The sequence below is a fragment of the Tenrec ecaudatus genome, chromosome 13, assembly GCF_050624435.1.
Source record: "Tenrec ecaudatus isolate mTenEca1 chromosome 13, mTenEca1.hap1, whole genome shotgun sequence".
Classification (NCBI taxonomy): Eukaryota; Metazoa; Chordata; class Mammalia; order Afrosoricida; family Tenrecidae; genus Tenrec; species Tenrec ecaudatus.
In genome coordinates this window covers 6,966,016-6,982,550 of record NC_134542.1, presented here as the reverse complement: position 1 = coordinate 6,982,550, position 16,535 = coordinate 6,966,016, and the positions used below count along the sequence as shown (strand labels likewise).

At 56.0% G+C, this 16,535-nt stretch overlaps 1 protein-coding gene across 1 annotated transcript; it reads left to right on the top strand.

Annotated features, from left to right (window-relative positions):
• The first annotated feature begins 8,742 nt into the window (after nt 1–8,742).
• Nucleotides 8,743–16,299, top strand: PRSS56 (serine protease 56). Its single transcript, XM_075530148.1, has 12 exons — nt 8,743–8,845; nt 10,685–10,795; nt 10,999–11,055; nt 11,134–11,323; nt 11,815–11,914; nt 12,011–12,170; nt 12,335–12,477; nt 12,704–12,866; nt 12,993–13,169; nt 13,270–13,401; nt 13,857–13,963; nt 16,027–16,299. Exons 1-12 carry the CDS (start codon nt 8,743–8,745, stop codon nt 16,297–16,299), a joined length of 1,716 nt encoding a protein of 571 aa, XP_075386263.1.
• The last annotated feature ends 236 nt before the right edge of the window (nt 16,300–16,535 follow it).

Sequence of the window (16,535 nt, the reverse complement as noted above, 5' to 3'; positions counted from 1 at the left end):
GCCTGTTGACTAAGGATGGGGAAATGCATGATTGTTTGGGTGCGGGGGAGGGAGAGGGAACTCCTGGCCAGCCTGGGGTCCATCCCACACGCTCCTTTATCTGGTCAGGCGGGACGTGTCCCGGCGAGCTCCTCAGTGATGAGAAACCGTCGCGTCGCCAGTGGGTGTGATACTTATTATTGTGACTAGCAATGAGGTTTCTCTTTTCCCACTGCGCTCAAGTCGGGAGTCTAATCACTGGGTCTCTATATCTCTGTGTACTGCAGCTTAGCAGCGGAATTCTTCTTCTTGGGTTATTTTAAAGTGGAATGTCCCATCTCCGCTGTCCTTTCCCCAGCGAGGGGGATCCTGCTCAAAGAAGTGTGTCTGCAATGATCGTCCAGCAGCTGCTGAGCTGACCGTGCCTGCCAGTGTCCCCACACAGGTGAACCCAGTGTGCCTGGTCCTGTACCATTCCCTGGACCCCTTGCCAGAGGGCTTTCATGGACTGAGTTTTCAGTAGGCCTAGCCTCTGCTTGTCTGACAGTGCTGCTGAGACTTGTTCCGTCCCCATCATGACAACACACAAGCGTCCACTGACAGATGGCGGTGGCTGTGCATGAGGTGCAGGGCCAGGAATCAAACTCAGGAGTCCTGCGTGAAAGGGGAGAATTAGTCCACCGCCAGCCACCACTTGCCCCCTTGTAAAGTGGGTGAATCATGTGTCCCCCAAGGTTCTGACTCATGGTACCAGAGAAGAACTGTGCTCCGTCGTTTTCAGTCCCAGGTCTGTCTTCTGAGGCACATCGGCATGGGCTTGGACAGCTAAGCTTTGGGTGAGCAGCTGAGTGAGCTCCTGTTGGCACTGCCCAGGGACACCTGTCATATAGGACACTCGGAATCACTGCCACAGAGTCAATTCCGACTGGTAGTGACCCTGTAGACCTGGGTAGGACTGCCCATATGGGTTTCCCAGGCGGTAGATCTTTATGGAAGCAGATAGCCTCCTTGCTCCCTCTCAGAGCCGCTGGCGAGTTTGATCTGCCAGACTTGCAGTCCAACAGGTCATCCATCCACGAGGCTCCCAGGGCTCTCTGTTATATGGGTAGGCAGTGCAAAGGGCCCTCCTGGGCTTGCTCCCTCGGATGCTCCCACTAGCAGTGATTGAGAGGGTCTCCGTCTCTCCAGGAGGGCCAGGTGGAAATGTCACAAACACATTCTCTGGTGTCTTAAGCCGTGTCCCCAGCCCTAACATGCATGCCTGACCTCTGGGCCATCCCCAACCCCTGTGCTCTTGAAGTTTGGAGCACAGGGGCCTGATTGTTGGGATTCTAATCCCAAGGCGGTTAGCTGGGACCTCTGGGCCATGACTTCCCAGTAGACACCTGCCCCAAGCTGCCTTAGCTGAGCATAGGAGAAGAAGCCCTATTAAACAGAGCGGTCAAAGATGTGATTTGCTTAAGAAGATGGTCCTTTCCCTCCCCCACAGCCCCTGGCTGCTGTCTTCCTGGATCCCCAATAGTGAGAGTATAGTCAAACTGAGGTCAGAGGTCTGCCAAGTTCATGATCGCCCGCCCCCCTTCTGGACCCCTGCAGTGATATAGTTGAGCAGTCAGCCTGTGCCCAAGCCTCCACGGACATTCAAGATCAGCTCTGCTCTGCATGGCAGTGCCAGGACTTTGGGACCCTAATGACCAGCAGCGCGCTAACTCCTTCCCAGAAACCCCTGGCTGCCCTGGCTCTGTGCCCACTGTCACTGGGTTTCCTGCAGCTGCTTGGGCCTCACCGCCTGCCTCCCTGCCTCCCATTAATCATGGCGTGGATTTATTTTCCCCAGCACTCTCTTCCAGTCAGTGCAGCCTGGTGGGCAGGGGCGCTGCGATCACGGACTGGCTTGTCACACAGACACCCCTAGCGCGGATGCCAGGTCCCAGGACCCTACCCATGTCACGCAGATCTCAGGGGCCCAGAAGCACGGCAGGTGCAGCTTGCCCCACTTTCTGTACTGGGGTTGCACAAGGCCAGTTGGGGATGCCCCCGCCCCTGTCCTCCACTTAAGCCGGCCGTTTCCGGAGCCCCAGTGGGGGCTATTCTCATTAGGCTTTGGAGGAGACCTCCTGGCCCCCTCCTCCCCGAACTGATTCCCATGGCAGTCACGGAAGGAAACAATCAGCTAATGCAAACCCCCCACCCCGCCGCCTCCTTCGTGGGCCTCCCCTCACCCTCCTCCACTGCGGGGGTTGCGGAGCACCAGCGGCCACTGGGACTGGGCCAGGGACCCAGGTCCCAGGACAGGGCAGGGCAGGCCAGGATGTGGGAGGGCTGCCAGCCGCTGGGTTCGTTATCTAGTCGCCTGTGGGTCCTGGAGACAGCCCAGGGTGGAGGACCCATGCCCGTCACCCTGCAGGGTCCCCGGGAGCCAGACCACCCTGGCCACCCAGGTGCTCCCAGCTTCCCCCCCACCCTCCTGTCCCGGATGCCCGTCTCTACTGCTGCAGACCACTCCTGCTGTCACAAAGCCATTACCCTGCAAATGGGCCGCCTGAGTGTGCGGGCTGTGTGCTGGCGTGCACGTGTGCGCCTGCGGGAGCCTGGTTGCTTTCTGCAGCCCGCAGCCGGCGTAGCTTCCAGGATTTATTGGCTTTGTGTGCAGCCCGGCTGCACCCGGTTACGGACCGTCAGGCCCAGTGCAAGGCGGAGGTGGGGGCTTGGGGAGAGGTGCCTCCCCTACGCCGCACCTAGTGGTGGCAGGCCTCAGAATGGGGGACGGGTTGGGGCACCCCTCGCTTATCCTGCTGCAGCTCCGTGAGTCCCCGGGGAGGAGAGCAGATCTGGGGTGCAAAATGTCCACAGGTGTGTCCCTGCGCCCGTGCTGCCCCTCCTACGCTTAGTGAGGCTGTAAGACAGGGTAGAACTGCGCCTGTGAGTTTGGGAAACTCACTCTTTATGGGAGAAGGAAAGCCTGTCTTTCTCCCTTAGAGCGGCTGCTGGCTTCAAACTGTTGACCTTGCAGTTAGTAGCCCAACGTGTAACCACTACGGCCTCCAGGGGCCCTCTACAGACTCCTACACTTTTCCATTTACTTACTCCACCAACTGCAACCCCCACCCCCAGGGATCTTCACTCTGCACCCCTCCCCATGATGTACAAAGCCAAGTGTCCCACCTGCAGGTTCAGCAGACTGGAGGCTTCTGTGGGTGGAGGAGGCAGGGCGAAGGTGATTCTGGCAGACAGACCCTTCAGCGCCAGGCTGATCCTTTCCGCTCTGCACTAGCTGTGCCGTCTCAGGCAGCGGCCTCATTCAAGATCTGTGAGCCTTACAGCCCCGTCTTTAAGATGCGTCTGCTAGCACCGGTGTCAGACAGTCATTGTGAAGGTTTGCTTGAGTGTCATGCAGTGAACCAAGGAAATGGTCAATTCTCCGCCGTCTTTTGACACTTAGTAAGTACCTGTCAAGTAAAATGCGAGGTCGAAAAAACTCTTGTGTACAGGGGTTCTGCTCGAGGCCCTGCACTTCCCTTGTAGACGTCTGAGGCCCTGTAGCCTGAGAAATGTCGCCTTCCAGCCGTGCCAAAAACCAATAGAAGAAGGAAAGTGAATCTCACTCTCAGGGAAAGCCGTCGTTAACAAGGGACCACCATTCCAGAAGCCTCTTCCTGCCTGGATGCAGAGAGAAGCTGGGAAAGACCGTGGGTGAACGGTTGCTATTAAAAGGGATGGTGCGGGATGTTTTGAAACGTAATTGATTAAATCTCGTTTAACAAGAGAAAATGAGCGGAAGTAACACCCAGGAGAGCTGTGTGCACCATGCCAGCCCCATGTCTCTTCCTCGGCAGAGTGTTTTCTACAAAGACCACTTAATGTTCATAAACAGATCTGAAAGCAATCAGTGGGAAATACTGGAGGGGGGGATCTATGGGTGAGTGGGGGAACGGTGTCATGAGAATACTAAGGCAGAAATGGAAGGAGTTTGTCTCAGGGCTGCTGGGACAAAAAAAAAAAACGCCACCCCAGTGTGATGTTAAAGAGCAGAAATGTCCGAACAAGCTTCTCTCAGCTCAAGAAAAGCCTCTCTTTGTCCAAAGCCCTGGGCGATCCCAGCTAGTCCTTGGCTTCTAGACTTTTCCCTCCGGGTGTCTGTGTCTCTCCTGTTGTTTTTGTAACTTGCTCAGAAGAGATCGATGGAGCCCAGGTCGCGGAGTGGGTTCCTAGCGTAGTGGTTACACATTGATTGGGCTTCTAGCCGAAAGATGAGCAGTTCAAAGCCACCAGCCACTCCCAGGTTGAAAGATGAGACTTTATTCTCAGAAACCCACAGGGATGTTCTGCCTTGTCCAATAGGGTCGAAATGAGTCAGAATGGACTCCATGGCAGGGAGGTGGGTTTTTTGTTTTCTTTTGATAAGAGATTACCTTTCCTACCCACCCGGATCAAATCAGCTTCATTAGCATACAAAGTAAACGCCTCTTTCCAAACATGTTTATATTTACCAACATACAAGTTCATTTCAAACAAACAAAACATGGTTATATTTACAGGTACAGGAGTGAGGATTCAAGATAACTTTGGGGGTGGGGGTGCAGGAGGGACAAGGCGGGACATACTTGAATTCCTACCAGAGTTCAATGAGCAAATTTCTTTTTTTATTAGGGGCTCATACAACTTTTATCACAGTCCATACAGATACATACATCGATTGTATAAAGCACATCTGTACATTCTTTGCCCTAATCATTTTCTAAGCATTTGCTCAATGAGCAAATTTCAAAAGGTGTCTTCTTCCACAGCGTTTCAGGGTAGACTCAAACTGCCAACCTCTTTGTTCTTAGCCAAGCAGGTGAAATATTCACAGTACCCAGGACTCTATATTCCCCAGATGGGGAGATATTCTAATGCATACAATCTTTTCCTGTTATAAGTCACGTACATAATCCATACTTGGAATTTTCACAGCACTTCTGAATCCAGGCTATGTACCCTTAGTGGGGGACTGGCAAGGTGGGTGCTGTGCTGTGGTGGTAAATGCTTAACCACTGGTTGGCCAAGACCATGGAGGCGCTGTGGTAGTGTAATGGGTTACACATTGGGCTTGTAACTGCGAGGTCAGAAGTTTGAAACCACCAGCCACTCCAAGGGATAAAGAATAAGCTTTCTACTCTCTTTAAGAGTTTCAATAAGATGATCTTTTTTTAAAAGTTACAGCCTCGGGAACCCACAGTGGCAGTTCTACTCTGTTCTATAGGGTTGCTATGAGTCAGAATCGACGACATGGCAGTGAGCTTGTGTGTTTTAGTCAAAAGCACACAGCTCTGATTTATAGCTGGTGCCCGTGTCTGTGGTGTAAACACTCCCATCCCGGCCAATTTCAAGCTGCCTAAATGATGACACTTTTGGTGAAGCTCATCCAGCCATGGATGCAGCAGTGCATGACAGGGAGCTGCCAGAGGTTCAGGCCAGACACAAGGGGACATGTAACAAGGGGTACCGTTGCTGATGTCAGATGGATCTTGGCTCAAAGCAGAAAATAGCAGAAAGACGTTTACTTGTGTTTTGTTGACAATGCTAAGACATTCGACTGTGTGGATCATAACGAACTCTGTGTAACCCTGAGAAGAATGGGAATTCCAGGACACTTGGTTTTGCTCATTCGGAACGTATACATGGATCAAGAGGCAGTTATGTGACCAGAACAAGGGAATGTTGCATGGTTTAAAATCAGGGGGCGAAACTAAAAAAAATCAGGAAAGGTCACAATGGATGTATGTATGGATTGTGATAAGAGCTGTACAAGCCCCCCAATAACATGATTTAAAAAATAAAATCAGGAAAGGTGTGCATCAGGGTTTTATACTGAGCAAATCATCAGCAAAGCTGGACGATGTGAAGAAGAACGTGACATCAGGATTGGAGGAAGGCTTATTAAGAATCTGTGATGTGCAGATGCACAACCTTGCTGGCTGAAAGCGAAGGAGGACTTGAAGCACCCGCCGATGAAGATCCCGGATTGCAGCCTTCAGCATGGATTGCGACTCAATGTAAAGAAAACAAAAATCTTCACAACTGAACAAATAGGTACCATCATGAAAAATGGAGGAAAAGGTTGACGTTGTCAAGGAGTTTGTCTTGCTTTGGATCCGCAGTCAAAGTTCACAGAAGCAGCAGTCAAGAGATCAAAAGACACATTGCATTGGGTAAATCTGCTGCACAAGACCTTTACGGAGTATTGAAACATAGCTGTCACGTTGAGGACTAAGGTGCGCCTGACCCAAGGCATGGTATTTTCTATCGCCCAACATACATGTGAAAGTCGGACACTGAATAAGGAGGACTGGAGAAGAGCCTCTGCATTTGAATCTTTGTGCTGGCGATGAATATGGGAAACACCATGGTTGGAAAAAGCAAATCCGTCTTGGAACAAGTACGGCCAGAGTGCTCCTTAGAGGCAAGGATGGCGAGACTTCGTCTCACATCCTTTGGACATGTGGTCAGGACAGAACCGTCTCTAGAGAAGGGCATCATGCCGGGTAAAGTGGACGGGCATGGAGAAAGAGGAAGGGCCTCCACCAGATGGAGTGGCACCGTGGCTGCAGCAATGAGCTTACCAGGTAGTGTGTCGGTCTTTTGTGCATATGGTCACTATGGGTTGGAACGGCCTCAATGACTCCAGGAATAGATGGAAGCCAACTGAGACATTTCAATCGACGGAAGCAATGCTGGAAGCACCCACTTGTCTAAGCCAAGAGCAGCAACCAGGCCAGCGGGCTGTAAGAGGTTTATACGTGTGCCCATTCTAGAGGAAGTGACTCACAGGCCACAGGGCATGAGTATGGAGCAGCATCATTAACAGCAGCTGAGGATCGCTCACAGAGCATTGAAGCAGGACATCCATCGAGAATTGCCAGAAATTCCAGCTAGATTCAAAGGAGCAGATGTATTTGATTGATGGTGTCAGGTGGGCCTTGCCTGAAAGCAGGGAGTCCCAGAAAGATAATTCCCTGTGCTTCCTTGGCTGCACAAAGGCATTCGTCTGTGTGGATCGTAACAAGTAGGGATAACATGGTCAAGGAGGGGGATTCCAGAGCACTTCTTTGTGCTCATGTGGAACCTGTCCATAAGCCAACCAGAATAGGGGGCCATTACCTGGTTTAAAATCTAGAACGGTGTGAGTGATCCAGGTGAAGCTTCCCAGAGAAAATTGGTTTCTATTCACTAGTTGATGGACATCTTGATTCACGACACTGACTGTAGTCTTCCCATTTCCCTCCTGGTTCTCCGCTTCCATTCGTCCCTTCTTCCTTCCCCTTGATGCCTACTGAGCTTTCTCCCTGGGCAAATGCTGCCCATTGGGTTTCCTTTGCTTGATGGTTCATACGTCTCTGGTGCTGCTTACGGTTCACCTGGTTTAAAAAAACAACCCCCCTGGCATCGAGTTGATGCCGACTCAGAGACCCTCTAGGACAGGGCAGAACGGCCTCTGTGGGTTTCCGAGAGAGAGCATAACTCTTTACGGGGGTACATAGCCCCTTCTTTCTCCCTAGGAGAGGCTGGTGGTTTTAGACTGCTGACCTTGAAGCTAGTAGCCCAACAAGTAACCAGGAGACAACAGGGGCCCTTGTCCACCTGCCTAATGTTGGGCTAAGAATTGCTCCACAGCAGAGTTCAAGTCTGGACCTGAAGCGTGTCTGAGGGCCCTAGTCTCAAGGTTCCTCTAGTCTCAGACCTGTAAACCTGATCTTTTTTATGCTTTTTAGTTCTGTTCAACATCCCCCTTCCCCCCCCCCCTCGCACTCAGCCCAGGATGTCCTTTGTGGATCGCCACCAGAGCTGTTGCCAGGGTGCCAGGGTATTTCCTGGGTTCGGAGCAGGTTTTGGGGCAGAGAGCATCTCATCTCTGCCCCATGTGGTGGTGATGTTGCCCCTGGGGAGAAGATTCTAGCCAGCCAGACCCACCCGTCATAGCAGCTGCAGTGCGCAGGTGGACGGAAGTAGGCCCGGGGCAGGGGGTCTGGTTGGGCATCAGGGGCAGCTTGGCATGTCCCTCACAAACTGGGCCACTGCGGACCTTTCATCTCCCGCTGTCCCAGGCTTTGCCTCTTCCCACCCCGCCAGCCCACAGCCCAGTGCAGCAATTAGGGCGCTAATTAGAGTGCTTTGATCATCTTTAGAGATGGCCACGTTGGGGAAGGATAAGGACAAGCAATTAGGGCCAGAGGGGCTGGGAACTGGGGACCCCTCAGGGCCGGGGCTGCGAGGACCCCCAGGAGCCCCTGTTCCCAGCAGGCGGAACCTCTCCCCTACCCCACGGGCTGGGAGACTGGGCAGGGACCAGCTGCCCTCTAGGCCTGGCCCCCAGCCCAACGGTTGGCTCTTCCACCCTGTCTAGGCGCGTTTGATGCAGCCGCAGAAACAAGGGCCCCTTTGACACAGGGGAGCTCAGAGCCGGACAATGAGACTTCAAAGGTGAGAGAGATGAGCCCACTTTCCTCCCCCTCCCTCCTCCCTGGCCGCCTTCCCATGCACCACCAGTCTGTTCTGTTCACTATATAGCGTCCACCCGGGCTGGCTCCCCGAGGATTCGGGCCAGGTGATGACGGAATGGCCCCAGGGCAGCGGACCCTATGATGTAAGAGAGCAGGGTCAGGTGATCTGAGGAACAAGAAGACGGCGCCCAGGGCCAGGAAGGCAGGGGGATCAACCCCAAAGGAAAGCAGCTGGCCGGTGGACCCCTCTGGTCCGGAGAGAAAGAGGACAGGCATAGTCACCATGCTCCTGGCTGCCCTGCTGTTGCTGCTGCTACCCCTTCCAGGCCTATGGGCAGCCCCTGGGCACCCTCTGTACCTGCGTCTGCCCCCCAGCACCCTGCAAGGTGAGCTGGTCTGGTCTGGGAAAGCTGCTGGGGTCCGGGGCAGAGGAGAGGGATCTCAGACACTGCTGAGAAGGAGGTACAGGTAGAAGGAGCAGAGGTGGTGGGGTGGGGGAGAGGTGGGGAGGGTCAGGGAGCTGGGGAGCTCATGTCAAAGGGCAGTAGAGGTCTGCGGCTCAGCAGGGAAGCAGGGCAGCACTGGTCAGCTTTAGTCAATTTCCCCACAGCTCCTTTGAGTCTGTCCACGCCGGAGCGCTGGACTGGCTTTATCTTTGGGGCTGTGCTTTTGCGGCAAGCTTTTCAAAGAAAGATGCTTTCTCATGGGCCCGGCCCAGTTGAATTACAGAGAGCCTTGGGGCTGAGAAACTAGGTGCATGAGCTCAGACCACCCTCTCTCCTCCTCCCTCCCCACAGTGCTCGTGGGCCCCATGATTTTGTGCCCCATGCCCTAACAGTAAGACCCCCTGAAGTGGCACAAAGTTTCCACTGAGCCATTAACCCAAAGAAGGGGCTCGGCTGGCGTAGTGGACTGTGCGTTAGGCTGCTACCTGCCAGGTTAGCAGTTTGAAACCACCAGTTGAGCGGAGGAAGATGAGGGCCTGTACAGACTTAGAGTTTTCGAAACCAGAGGGACCGTGCTGTTCTAGAGGGCAGACTAAAGGGCAGTGGGTTTGAGTTTTTGAGTCTGTTAAGCGGAGTCCTGGTGGTATCATGGTTCTACAGTGGACTGATCACAGCCAGGCCAGCCATTTGGAAACCACCAGCCTCTCCGAGGTAGAAAGATAAGGTTTCCTGATCTGCTAAAGAGGTGCAGCCTCGGGAACGCTCAGGGGCAGTTCTACCCTGTCCGTTAGGGCCTCTGGGAGTTGGAACTCACTGGAGGCAGTGAGATGTTAAAGGCGGGTGGTTCTCATCTCACTGGTGCTATGGGGGAAGGGCCTGGCAATTTGCCTTGGTAAATATTACCATCAAGAAAGCCCCCATGCCTGGCTATCAAACGATGTAGTCTCTGGGTCTTAAAGGCTCGAAGACAAACAAGTGACCAGCTAGCTCAGAAGCAACAAAGCCCACCTGGAAGCACACCAGCCTGTGTGATCATGAGGTGTCAAAGGGATCAGGCATCAAAGAACAAAAAATCCTATCCTTGTGAATGAGGGGGAGAGCTGGGTAGGGACCCAAAACCCATCTGTAGGCAACAGGACATCCCCTTGTGTAAGGGTCTCAGGGAGGAGATGAGCCAAGCAGGGTGCAGTGTAAAAACATACACATTCCTCTAGTTCCTAAATGCTTCCTCCGCCACCCCACTTATGATCCCAATTCTACCTTACAAATCTGGCTAGACCAGAGGATGTACACGGGTACAGATAGGAACTGGAAACACAGGGAATCCAGGGCGGATGATCCCTTCAGGACCAGTGCTGAGAGTGGCGATACTGGGAGGGTGGGGGTGGAAAAGGGGAACCGATTACAAGGATCCACATATAACCTCCTCCCTGGGGGATGGTCAACAGAAAAGTGAGTGGAGACATCCGACAGGGTAAGATATGACAAAATAATAATCTATAAATTATCACGGGTTCATGAGGGAGGGGGAATAATGAGCTGATGCCAGGGACTTAGGTGGAGAGCAAATGTTTTGAGAATAATGCGGGCAGTGAATGTACAAATGTGCTTTACACAATTGATGTATGCATGGATTGTGATGAGAGTTATATGAGCCCCCAATAAAATGATTTAAAAATAAAAAAGAAAGCCCTCATGAACAATTCGACTCAGTCACACCACCGGGGTCGCTGTGAGCCCGGATTCACTAGACGGCAGGAGGGTGTGGGATTCCAACAGTGCTGTCGGCGCGCGGGACGCAGGCGTTGCGGGCTGCCCAGAGGAGCGCGCGGTGGGCAGTGCAGCGCGTGGCTGTGGAGATCCAGCACCGACTGCACGAATGCCAAGCTTGTGCCAACCACACCGCCCCAAGCACCGGTGAGGGCCCTTCTCCGGCCTGTCCACACCCCTCCTTCCGATCCAGCTGCCCTCCCGCGTCCGAGGGGGCGGGGCCGGGACACCTGCGGGGGGCCCCCACGGGGTGGTCAGGGCCAGCCCGGGGTGCAGAGGGGCGCGAGGGCGGCCGCGAGGCTCCAGGTGTGTATGTATCTCAGCAGGACCTCGGCACCCCACGCCTCCAGTCTCCCTCCTGCAGGCCCCACCGGAGCCAGGTGAGACTGACGGACCGGGGGGCGGGGCGGACCTCGAGGACTCGGTGGGTCCCTCGGGACGCGTTCGTGCCGTTCTAGAGCCGTGCGGCGAGCGGCGCCCGGGGGCCGCCAACGTGACGTCGGCCCACGGCCGCATCGTGGGGGGCAGCGCGGCGCCACCGGGGGCCTGGCCCTGGCTGGTGCGGCTGCAGCTCGGGGGGCAGCCCCAGTGCAGCGGCGTCCTGGTGGCGGCGTCCTGGGTGCTGAGCGCCGCGCACTGCTTCGAGAGGTGCGTCCCGCCCGCGGTTCCGGCCACGCCCCCGGAGAGGCCCCGCCCCCAACAGTGCCCCGCCCATGGTCCCCATGATCCCGCCCCGCCGGCCGGCCGCAACCCACGGTTCGCCGCTGCGCCCGGGACCGCCTCCAACGACGCCCCGCCCTCGGCCCCGCCCAGTGTGCCGCCCCTTCTGTCCCTAGCCCCGCCCCTCGCAGGCCCCACCCCTGCCGCCTCCGGGCCGTCGGAGAGCTAGAGCAGGTCTCTGCTGCCCCCTGGCGGCCGCAGTCCCCGGCTCGTCACTGTCAGGCTCTTGGCGCGGACCCGGTGGCAGCTTGGGCCCGCTCCGCGGCCAGTCCCCTCTCCCGCCTGCCCAGCCTGCCCTCGCGGCCTCCAAGTGGAGAAACGGCCCCACATGTCGGCGCTGGGTAGTACCCACGGGCGTCTCCGAGTCCCCCGCCTCGCTGCACCCCTGGCCTGTGCGTCACCCGCCGCTCGTTCCACAGCGCCCGGAACGAGCTGCGGTGGACGGTGACGCTGGCCGAGGGGCCCCGGGGCCAGCGGGCGGAGGAGGTGCTGGTGAACCGCATCTTGCCCCACCCCCAGGTGAGAGAGCAGCCCCTTGGGCCTCCGGGGCTAGGATCGCCCCTCGTCTCGCCCCACTCCTTGGTTGACCCGCCCCGCCGCCTTCGTTCTGCCTAGTTTGACCCGCGGACCTTCCACAACGACCTGGCCTTGGTGCAGCTGTGGACGCCAGCCAGCCCGGCGGGGCCCGCGCGCCCCGTGTGCCTGCCCCCGGCGCCCCGGGAGCCCCCCGCCGGCACCGCTTGCGCCATTGCAGGCTGGGGGGCCCTCTTCGAAGGTAGGCGCGAGCTGGCCAAGAAAGGGTCGCTAACTGATGGTGAAAGGGGAGCCGGTGGTAGGGAACCCAGCCTAGTCCGGAAAGTACAAGGGCAGCAGGGAACACCCTCAAAGTGGGGCTCCTTCCTGCCTTCCAGAAGTGACCCCTCAACTCCTTCCCTGTAGATGGGCCCGAGGCTGGCGCGTTGAGAGAGGCCCGCGTGCCCCTTCTCAGCGCGGACGCTTGCCGACGTGCCCTGGGGCCTGCGCTGCGCCCCAACAGCATGCTCTGTGCCGGCTACCTGGCCGGGGGCATCGACTCGTGCCAGGTAAGAGCTCTGCAGAGGAGGCAGGCAGGGCGTGCGCTCCTGCGAGGTGGAACAACCTCCTCTCCTTGTTAGGTGGTCTCTAGACTCCTCCGAGCCTCACTGACCTCGTCTCTAAAATGGGGACAAAGAGTGGAGAGGGTGGTAGAGCTCAGCGCCCTGAGCCTGCCGGGCAGAGAGGAGCTGTATCCGATGCAGCGCCCTCTTCTCGAGCTCCGATCCCTCGCAGGGTGACTCTGGCGGCCCCCTCACCTGCACTGAGCCTGGCCCCCACCCCAGGGAGGTCCTGTATGGTCTCACCTCCTGGGGGGACGGCTGCGGGGAGCCGGGCAAACCCGGGGTCTACACTCGCGTGGCCATATTCCGAGACTGGATCCTGGAGCAGATGAGCGGTGAGCGTGCTCTGGGAGAAGCCCCTCTGGGTGGGGAAAGGCAGGCCTCCCTTTGGAGATGGGCGTGCGGGATCCGAGCCAAGAACCCGGAAGCCTGGGGTGAAGTGGTCCCTGTTCGGTCCGCAGCGTCCCCCTCCAGCCGCGAGCCTAGCTGCAGGGAGCTCCTGGACTGGGACCCGTCGGACAAGACGCTGACCGCGTCAGCCGGGACGTGCACCTTCTACGAGCGCCGGTGCGCGGGCTCCGGGGCGGCCTGTGCGCGCTGGGCGCACCAGCAGTGTCTACAGCACCGGCGGCGATGCGGTCGGTTCCCAGCCCAGGAGCGGGGTACGCGGTGGAGGCGGGTGGGGAGCCAGGATCCGGACCCCACCTGATTCTCACCCCACCCTTGTCCCGCTCACAGAGCTGCGCTCACTGGGGCACACCCTGATGGGCTTGCTTCGAGGCGCGCAGGAGCTGCTCGGCCCCGCACGCACCCCGCCGTCGCTCCGAGAGCCACTAGGGCAGCCAGCCCAGGAACAAAGGCCGCAGCCAGGTACCCGGAGGCCTCACAAGCCAGCTCAGCCTCACCCCTGGGACGCGGAGCGGTTTCTAACCCTGCGCCTCCCTAGGGTGGCAGGCTGAAGGCGCGCGCTCTCAGAGAGGGAGACCCGAGCTGCACGGAGGAGTGAACGGTAATGCAGCCCCCTGCCGGCCACCGTGGGGAGCCCAGAGGCGAATTCCGGGGTGGGGGTGGGATGGGGGTGTCTGCGATGGAATGCAGTGCTCCAAGGGGTAGCGGGGTAGACCGTTCTCCCCGTATCTGGAGTAGGGCGCACGACCCGCGGTACAGTGTGGCTTTGGACCCCCACCAGTGCAGCCTCAGTTTTCCCATCTGCCGCAATAGGATGGTGTGATAGCAAGCCAGTCTCTGGGGGGCACCCTGCCCCTCCCACACACACTCACACTCCCTGCTGCCTCAGTTCTGTCATTGTCCACTGTTCCCGATAGGTTGCCCTGGGCTGGAGCCCTTGCTACGGAAACTGGTGGCCCTTCAGAACACCCATGCTTGGATCCTCTGGGTGCCCCCTGAAGGTCTGGCCATGGACTTCCATGAGGTAGGCCAGGCTCCCCGATTCCTTCTCAGGAAGAGAGGGGGTGCCCACCTCGTAGTAGGAAGGTGCCCCCCACCCAGTCTGGGTGTCTCTGCTCAGTTCTGGGAGCTCAAGGGGAAGAGGGTGGAGAAGGCAGCCATGTGTGAGCTGAGGCACTGGGGTACCAAGGTGTCCCCCAGGGCCTTGTGAGGTGCCAGTGTGAGCAGAAAGTGGGCAGGGTCAGGGTGGGGTGGGTAGGGAGAAGGCTGACCCCCACTCAGGACAGGGGCCTGGGCCTTCCTCCACAGGTTCTTTCATTTTTTAATATTTCTATATTGCTTTTTGTTCTTTCTTTTTCTTTTTTTAATTGTTTTACTTATCAAAATCCATACATACATTCGTTGTGTAAAGCACATTTGTACATTTTTGCTGCCCTCATCATTCTCAAAACATTTTCTTTCCACCTAAGCCCCTGGCATCAACTCCTCACTTTTCCCCTCCCTCATGAACCCTTGATAACTTATAAATTATTATTTTGTCATGTCTTGCCCTGTCCGACGTCTCCCTTCACCCACTTTTCTGTTGTCTGTCCCCCAGGGAGGAGGTCACATGTAGATCCTTATAATCGGTTCCCCCTTTCCATCCCACTCTCCCTCCACCCTCACGGTATCTCCACTCTCACCACTGGTCCTAAAGGGATCATCGGCCCTGGATTCCCTGCGTTTCCAATTCCTATCTGTACCAATGTACATCCTCTGGTCTAGCCAGCTTTGTAAGGTAGAATTGGGATCATGATAGCAGGGGAGGAGGAAGCATTTAGGAACTAGAGGAAAGTTGTATTTTTCATCGTTGCTACTTTGCACCCTGACTGGCTCATCTCCTCCCTGAGACCCTTGTGTAAGGAGACGTCCAGTGGCCTACAAAGGGGCCTTGGGTCTCTTCACACACACACATTCACTATGATATAATTTTTGGTTCTGATGATACCTGATACCTGATCCCTTCGACACCTCGTGATCACACAGGCTGGTGTGCTTCTTCCATGTGGGCTTTATTGCTTCTGAGCTAGATGGCCGCTTGTTTACCTTCAAGCCTATAAGACCCCAGAATCTATCTTTTTTGATAGCCGGGCACCATCAGCTTTCTTTACCACATTTGCTTATTTGCCCGCTTTGTCTTCAGCGATTTTGTCAGGAAGGTGAGCATCATAGAATGCCAATTTAATAGAAGAAAGTATTCTTGCATTGAGGGAGTACTTGAGTGGAGGTCCAATGTCCTTCTGCTACCTTAACACTAAACCTATAAATACATACACATAGATCTATTTCCCCATCATTATATATAAGTACATTTACATATGTACATGCCTGTTTTTAGACCTCTATACATGCCCTTTGCCTCCTAGTTCTTTCCTCTATTTCCTTTGACTTTCCACCTGTCCCACTATCATGCTCAGTCTTCATTTGGGTTTCAGTAATTCCTCTTGGTTACATTACCCTTGGTCACACCCTATCAGACCTCCTATGCCCTCCTCACCACTGATTTGGATCACTTGTTGTTCCCTTGTCCCTGGGTTTGTTGACACCACTACCTTTCCCCCCAGACCTCCCTCTCCCATGTCCCCCGGAACTGTCGGTCCCGTTGTTTTCTCCTCCAGATTGTTCATCCAGCCTATCTTATTTAGACAGAGCTGCGGAGATAATAACATGCACAAAAACACGACAGAGCAAAACCAAGCAACAATATACAACAAATCAACAACAACAACAAACCAATGACAAAAAAACAAAACACAACACACAAGAAAGAAAAGCTTATAGTTAGTTCAAGGACTGTTTGTTGGCCTTTAGGAGTGTTTTCCAGTCCAGTCTGTTGGGGCACCACGCCTTGGCCCCAAAGTCCACCTTCGGCATTCCCTGGGGACCTCACCACTCTGTTCCCTTGCTGTTCTGTTGCACAGCCTTAGTGTTTTGCTTCGGTGTGGCAAGATCAGATCAGGCGCAATTCCCACACTGTGGGGCTACGGGTCAGTGAGGGACGTCATGTCTCATAGTAGGCCCACCATGTGGTCCTCTCTGCCTCCACAGGTTCTTGCTGACCTGGGCTCCAAGTCGCTGAGTGGGCAATTCCGCGCCTGGGTGCAGGCAGGCCTGGGGGGCCAGCGCCTGGTCTTCAGTGCCCTGGTGGGCCTCGAGCCTGCCACAATGGCTCAGAGCCTGCCCCGGCTGCTCGCCCAGGCCCTGCAGGCCTTCCGCTTGGCTGCTGGGCCCAAGGGAGAACCGCTGGAGGGATCCTGGAGGAGGAGGCTGGGCCGGAGGTTGTCTACCTTTCAGTGGCCATGGAAGAGAACCAGTCCCTGATCAGCACCTTCTGCTCCCAGAGGAGGGGATGGGGGCAAGTCGCCTGGGGAAGGGGTATCCAGACAGAGTTTGAGTATGGGGACCTGGGGTGGGGGTGAGTGATCAGAGAATCACAGAGGCTTTAATAAACGTTATTTGTAATCCATGGAGCCGATTCTGGAGTCTTTTTGGGGATGAGATGGGTGGAGTGGAATTTCAGTCCCTGGGGCAGGAGTCCCAAAGAGGCTGGAAAGGGG